The sequence below is a fragment of the Actinia tenebrosa genome, unplaced genomic scaffold (assembly GCF_029948245.1).
Source record: "Actinia tenebrosa isolate PJP-AT-01 unplaced genomic scaffold, QUT_ActTen_1.0 PGA_scaffold6__47_contigs__length_16458017, whole genome shotgun sequence".
Lineage (NCBI taxonomy): Eukaryota > Metazoa > Cnidaria > Anthozoa > Actiniaria > Actiniidae > Actinia > Actinia tenebrosa.
In genome coordinates this window covers 11,491,048-11,498,737 of record NW_028292583.1, presented here as the reverse complement: position 1 = coordinate 11,498,737, position 7,690 = coordinate 11,491,048, and the positions used below count along the sequence as shown (strand labels likewise).

Below are 7,690 nucleotides of genomic sequence, written 5' to 3'. Positions count from 1 at the left end.
TTTTCAGAAAAAAATAAAAAACTTGAAAAAAACAATTTTCTCGCCGAAAAATGACATTTTCGGTTTTCTCGCTTCCAGGCGGGTTTTCAAGGGTGAAAAGTACGCCTCGTTATGAACTCTCTAAAAAGTTTCATTTCAATGCAAACTAAAAACCAATACAATATTTTGATAGAACACATAATAGTTGACATTCACATTATAAAATTATTACGATTAATATAAGATTGATTATTTAGTGAATTTTTGAATCTTTGACATTTTTTCAGTACAAAAAATACATCAAAATCAGGGCATCTTTTTAGCCATTTCTACATCGCCTATAGATTCAAAACTATATCTTGGTGAAAGAGCAATGTTTCGTCTACACGAAAATGCAATAATATTCTTGGGCTACTCATTTTTTTAAACACGAGAGCTCATAACGCAAGCTGCTCTGAGGTCAAATTTAGTGAAAAACTTCTGGTACTTTGGTCACGCAACTGGCATTGAATGAAAGCAAACTGGCGACAAAACGCAATCATGTCTATTTATATACATCGTTAATGATAAAGAAAGAAATAAAGAACATCTGAACGCTGTTTTTAGCTTTACAAACACATACCTTAACCAGAATTTATGGAAATCTCGATGACTGCGCGTACGATGCTATGTTGTTGTCGCCATTATCGGCTCTGCATTATTAAAGTACAAAGTTGACCAAAGTTTGCTTTTAATTTCCACGGCCGGTGAGTCTTCCTCAGTTCTATTATACATCCTGAACCCATCTTCAGAAATATTGGCATGATATTTGAAATATGATTAAGGGAATATTTTAAGTAAGTAACAAAGATGCGAAACGAGCTAATTATTTAAACGAGAGCGTGACGCCGTTACACACAGGAAGCCCGGTCAAATACTTTCTAACAGAGTCGGAAGAAGTACTTTGTCATTTTTCAATTTCACGATCATGTATTTTAGATATCTATTTATTTTTTGCCTTTCAATGCAATTGATTGATCTGTTAGAATATCGATAGATTTTTCGCTTTATTTATGTTTTGTTACATCGTTTTCTACGGAACAGAAATGAAATTGACAACCTTTTTCAGCACGCGCGTGTCCACGTGCCCTTCCTTATGTTATTTACGCAGTGTTTTGAACGACGCTGAGAATAATTCGCGACGAATAATGGCAACATGTGATTATTCCAACTTTGTGGGTGGTCCTTGTGGTCCCAGCAAGTTTAATCCATCTAATACCAAATGCATATCAATTACAAATTGCAAGAAAGAAATCAGAGGTCATCTGAAGACTTTCCGAACGTTTGATTCTTCCGTCGATACCGAAATCTCTCTTCTACTAGCAAGAGCAGGTATGTTTTCATGAAGTTATATAATGACCCAAATATGCTTGACTGATCGCCGTATATATACCCCATACGTCTCTAACGTATTGGCAGTTTGTTTTAAACTATGTAAAACTTGACTATTGAAGGAGAGAAGATCAAGACGTGGAAGATTCTTCAGTGGGACTTCACTCTGGAAATATGATTGACACCAAACAAAATTTGTGTATATTGTAAATATTATTTTTAAAAAACTTTTTTTCTAAGCTGTCTCACATAGTCCAAACTTCAAAAAGGCTTCATGGCTTATATCTCCGGCTAACATCTATTAGGCGGTAAACTGGTCCAATTCTAATAACTCTCTCTTTTCCGATATTGTAGGTATTTTCGAACAAGACGATAATGCACTAAAGCGATCTATTTGTCCTCGACATAGAGATAAATTTGGCGTGAGTTGGGTTTGCAACAAGAAAATGTGTGCTGTCCCTACAGAGTGGGCTCCTCATAAAACACACCCCAGAAAAGGTGATCGCGGAATCAATCTTGTACAGTCCAAACGACTATTTGATCTCACATCAGTGCTCGTTCCGGTTGGTTCACGTAAGTTCGCATTTAACCGATTATTTTTCTCATCGATGATTTATCATTCTCATCAAAATCATCATGTCATCATGCATGATTATCGTCATCATCATCATCATCATCATCCATGTTTATCATCATCATCACCATCATCCATGTTTATCATCATCATCAATCATCATCACCATCATCCATGTTTATCATCATCATCACCATCACCCATGATTATCATCATCATCACCATCATCCATGTTTATCATCATCATCACCATCACCCATGATTATCATCATCATCACCATCATCCATGTTTATCATCATCATCACCATCATCCATGTTTATCATCATCATCACCATCACCCATGATTATCATCATCATCATGCATGATTATCGTAATTATTTAATTGTTGATTCTCCTGGTTCAATTGCCCTATTTCACTATGACGTCACATTTAAACAATCTATTGTTTAAACGCAAAGGATCATGGTCGTCGGACGGGGTCAAATCAACGCAAATTAACCGATAATTGTTCTAAAATCCGTATCAATTCACGAAGAGAAGTAGAATACCCAGAAAACGCTCAGATACATATTAACACACATTATATCTGAATACCAGGCCATTTTAGATTAAACTGTTTCGCTAGGAGCAAATTTTGTCGAATTTCCTGTTGCATTTGGCAATTCTATCCCCCACATAAACAAGCAGTGACGTGAAATAGGGCAATTACTCACACATAATAATATTCATAATAATGATAATTTGTTATTATTTCATGATTTACACGATTACAATGCTCTCTTTATTATCCCCAAAGCTATATGCAAGCGGTGTCGTCTGTCTTTAGGGGGCGCAGAGCTAAACATTAGTCAAAAAGAGCAAGATCAATCCATGAACAATGCATCATGCCCATCATCTGATACAGAAAAAGTAATCAATATAAGAAATTCTTTCATAGTGTTGCCTCCAAACTATTAATTTTTTGTGTGAATATTTTGTTTAAAGAATGACTCTCTAACCGACCTAAGTGGCATATGCTCTGAAATGGAAAACCTGTACATCGCGCCAGAAGATTCAAGTCAGTTCATCCCAGAAAACACCAGCAGTAGTAGTTCCAGTGAACAACTTAGCTTAACTACCTCGAAGAAAGATTCAAGTCTACTTATCCGTCGCGCAAAGTTAAATGCGTTTCTTGATGCTAGTGGAAGAGCCAACATATCAAAGACAAGTAAAGCATGGAATCATTTATCTTCCCATTCTCAGAATAAATATATCAGCCAGACCAAAGATGCAGTTGTAGCAGTTTTAGAAGTTATTCAACCAAATGATCCACGGTGTTTATGGGAAGATCTGAAACGCTCACATTCTGTAGAGAAAGCGTTAGGTGCTCATGATATTATTGAAAAGACCTACTTAACAGCATTGGCTGAAGCTTACGATAACGCAGATAGTTGGGACACCCGACGACAAGTATTATCTTTTATGGCAGACCTAGTTCCTTACTCCACTATTCAAGCGTACATTCCAGGGATTACTGATTTCAGAGTAAAGGCTGCCCGTCATCACCAATTACAACATGGGCGTGGTGCATTATTGCCTGAAACTCAAAGTCCAAAATTGCGCATCAACCCCTCTCAACTGGATCACTTCTTATCTTTCATAACAAGCTCTCACGTCGTTCAAGATCTGCCTTTTGGCCAGCGGTATCTACAACTCTCAAATGGGCAGATTCTCCAAACACCTAACGTCATCAGGACTATGGTGCCACAGCGTATTATCGACCAGTACACTCAGTATTGTAAAGAAGTTAGCTTTATCCCATTCAGCGCTTCCACCATGAGACGAATTTTGTCATCATGCAGTGCCTCAGTTCGCAAATCTTTACAGGGTCTAGATTACATAGCTGCCGAAGGGTCTAAAGCATTTGATGATTTGCTGTCTATCTCCCAGAAGCTTTGTGATTATGGGTGCCTCGAAAAACCCGTTTTGAAACAACTTGATCTGTCATTGAGAAAAGGAAAACAATACCTCAAAGGCGATTATAAGGTATTACTTGTCTGAATTATTTTGTACGAATCGTTATCATTCATTTCACCGGCAAATACGTTTCCCATGTGCTCCACCCTCAAACTGCGCATGTTGAAATAAGATGATCATAAAAGGTGCAACTGGATGAAGTGAGTGCAGTCTTCTTATTATCGAAAATCGCTATCGCGCAATCCTGATTGCGAGCGTTTACAAAAAAAAAAAAAACTTAAAGGAATCCAAAATGTTTCTCTAAACGACGATCTAATAACCTATCAGGTAATGGTTAAATTTTTTTTCTTACAAAGGTTTTTTTTTACTGATCAGGTGCACATAGCTGTTTTGTCTAATATTGCTGACCACTGCATCTCGTACGCTTTGAGCGATCCAAAAGATGAGCACTTCAAGACCGTTGCGTGCGTTCATGCTCACGATGAGCGTTGTGCATCATGCGAGGAGTTAAAAAACGCAATAAAGGAAGTGGAGACAAAACTACTTAGTTCCGGTTCAGCATTAACGAATGATGATCGAGACGACCTTGAGTATATGTTCAAGCAAGCTGTTGCAGCAATTAACGCCTGGAAGGCACACCAGCTACGATCTACGCAGCAAGATAGGGCTCGTATTGACATATTGCGAAGACTGGGACCAACGTCTGTGTTTGTAACCAATGACTGGGCGATGAAATTCTTGCCGCAAAAGTATAGGGAGACGCAGGCTGATTGGTTTGCGAAGCGTGGCATATCCTGGCACATTAGTGTTGTTGTGCGGAAGGTGAAGGATGTTATACAACACCAGACGCTTGTGCATATTGTCAAAAACACAACACAAGACGCCATGACCGTCATTGCTTTGATGAAGCATACGTTATTGCAGCTTAAGAAAGAACATCCTGAACTTGACACAGCATATTTTCGGCAAGACAACGCCGGCTGTTATCACAGCGTGGCACTTTTATCTGCATGTCGACATCTAGCTAAAACAGGTATCAAGGTAGAGAGGGTGGATTTTAGCGACCCCCAGGGGGGCAAAGGACCCTGTGACAGGAAAGCCGCTACGATCAAATCTCATGTACGCCGTTATATTAACGAGGGAAATGACGTAACAACCGCGGAGGAACTTTTCAACGCTATGGTATCGCATGATAGAGTAAAAGGTGTCCGGGTGGCCCTCCTAGATAACGCAAAAATGCAGGTGTCAATGGCCGAATGGAAATGGAAAGGCGTGAACAGCTTAAACAACTTTTTGTATAGAGATAAAAAACAACAAACGGTCCAAGTGTGGAGAGCCTACGACATCGGCAAAGGCAAAGAGCTTTCCTGGAGTAAATTGGAAGGTACGTACCGTTTTTGTTTATCATCATGAACATCGTCATCATTATGCATCATCATTAATTTCATGGATCATCATCACCATTGTCATTATGCATCATTTTCGCCATCATCGTCATCATGCATCATCTTGATTTTTCATCATCAGTCATTATGATGATAATCACTCATCATTTCATCGCTATTTGTTATTATTACTTATTATTATTGAATTTACTATTGTGCATTATTTTTTTATGAGAATAGTTTTTTAAATGATTCGTACATGTTATTAGGCAAAGGAAGTCCTTTCAAGTGCACTGTAGAGGAGATAGAGTTCTCAGAGGGTGATTTCGTAGACGCCGCTACCAAACCAATTAGGTATAATAATATTTATAAAACATGTAATATACATATTACTCATATATGTATATATATATATTATAGGTTTATATATTTATATATCTTTTTGGTCAGCTCCTTGGATAAAGATAACTCCAAGTCAGATCTAAAAGTAGAAGATGCAGTAACAGAGGACTGCACACCTGAAGGTGACATTCAATTGCCGGCTGACGCATTGTATTCATGTCCAAAGGAAGGATGTGTTAAAGCTTTTCAAAGGTACAGCAGTCTTGAGAACCACATGTTCTATGGAACCTGCATTATTAAAGCGGAAAAGGTAATCTTGCACAGAAAAAATGTAATCTTACATTACCGAAATAATAACCCGGTATTTAATTTATAGAGAGATGTTTATATTGCCAAGTCTGGACTTAACAAATATTCCCTTAATAAAAACGGACTTTTAAATGAGCTTTAAACTAACAGTGTTACTTTTCATTATATATATAAGGAAACTCTCCTGGACAAGGCTAAAATATTGTATCGGGAGAAACTATCACAAGAAGGATCGTGCAGCCAACCAGTCGTCCTGGGTACCAGCGGTGCATCTTCAACTGCTCAGTCTACATTAGAGGTTCTGCAAATGGGATGGGCTTTAAAGATTTCAAAGCAGGGCGAAAGATTTAATGAAAACCAAAAAAAGTACCTCAATGCCAAATACCAGATAGGTCAGGATACTGGCAACAAAGCGGACCCCGAACAAGTGTCTCGCGACATGAGGCGAGCAAAAAGCGAAACAGGGGAACGTCGCTTCACGGTTAAAGAATTTTTGTCGGCCCAACAAATACAGTCCTATTTATCAAGGACCTCTGCAAAGTTGAAGCATGCAGGTGCAGGCCAAGCACACGACATAGAGGCCGCTGAAGATCAAAGTTGTTACAGCTCTATCCGTGATAACATCCTGAGAAAATGCCAGCTAAGTCATCCCATTATTTATGATACATACAACGTTTGCGAGCTTTATGCAGCTAAAAACCTTAAAAAGCTCACTGTTGTAATGTTGCACAACATTTGCGTTTTCTTCAACATGGATGAGGACTCTTCTCACAAGAAACGCAAGGCACCTTATCTGGCATTCATAAATGAACTTGTTCAATCGTGTACGTGCACAAGAAGCAGCTCCTGAGAGTTTTACAGCTACTAAACGCTTAATTTGGGTATTGTTAACAGAAACAAGAAAAGAAAAGAACATGTAATCATTGATCTCTCGTATTGCGACGCTTCTCTCTTTTGAAAGATTTACGGCAAAACGGTGCCTTTCCTGTGTGTATGTCTTCCGACTCTGTTAGAAAGTATTTGACCGGGCTTCCTGTGTGTAACGGCGTCACGCTCTCGTTTAAATAATTAGCTCGTTTCGCATCTTTGTTACTTACTTAAAATATTCCCTTAATCATATTTCAAATATCATGCCAATATTTCTGAAGATGGGTTCAGGATGTATAATAGAACTGAGGAAGACTCACCGGCCGTGGAAATTAAAAGCAAACTTTGGTCAACTTTGTACTTTAATAATGCAGAGCCGATAATGGCGACAACAACATAGCATCGTACGCGCAGTCATCGAGATTTCCATAAATTCTGGTTAAGGTATGTGTTTGTAAAGCTAAAAACAGCGTTCAGATGTTCTTTATTTCTTTCTTTATCATTAACGATGTATATAAATAGACATGATTGCGTTTTGTCGCCAGTTTGCTTTCATTCAATGCCAGTTGCGTGACCAAAGTACCAGAAGTTTTTCACTAAATTTGACCTCAGAGCAACTTGCGTTATGAGCTCTCGTGTTTAAAAAAATGAGTAGCCCAAAAATATTATTGCATTTTCGTGTAGACGAAACATTGCTCTTTCACCAAGATATAGTTTTGAATCTATAGGCGATGTAGAAATGGCTAAAAAGATGCCCTGATTTTGATGTATTTTTTGTACTGAAAAAATGTCAAAGATTCAAAAATTCACTAAATAATCAATCTTATATTAATCGTAATAATTTTATAATGTGAATGTCAACTATTATGTGTTCTATCAAAATATTGTATTGGTTTTTAGTTTG

At 37.9% G+C, this 7,690-nt stretch overlaps 1 protein-coding gene across 1 annotated transcript; it reads left to right on the top strand.

Moving 5' to 3' along the window:
* Nucleotides 1-2,552: 2,552 nt before the first annotated feature.
* LOC148906073 (uncharacterized) lies at nt 2,553-6,769 on the top strand. The gene is made up of 6 exons (XM_089039386.1): nt 2,553-2,836; nt 2,912-3,952; nt 4,259-5,267; nt 5,538-5,622; nt 5,719-5,920; nt 6,095-6,769. Exons 1-6 carry the CDS (start codon nt 2,798-2,800, stop codon nt 6,767-6,769), a joined length of 3,051 nt encoding a protein of 1,016 aa, XP_088895512.1. The 5' UTR covers nt 2,553-2,797.
* The last annotated feature ends 921 nt before the right edge of the window (nt 6,770-7,690 follow it).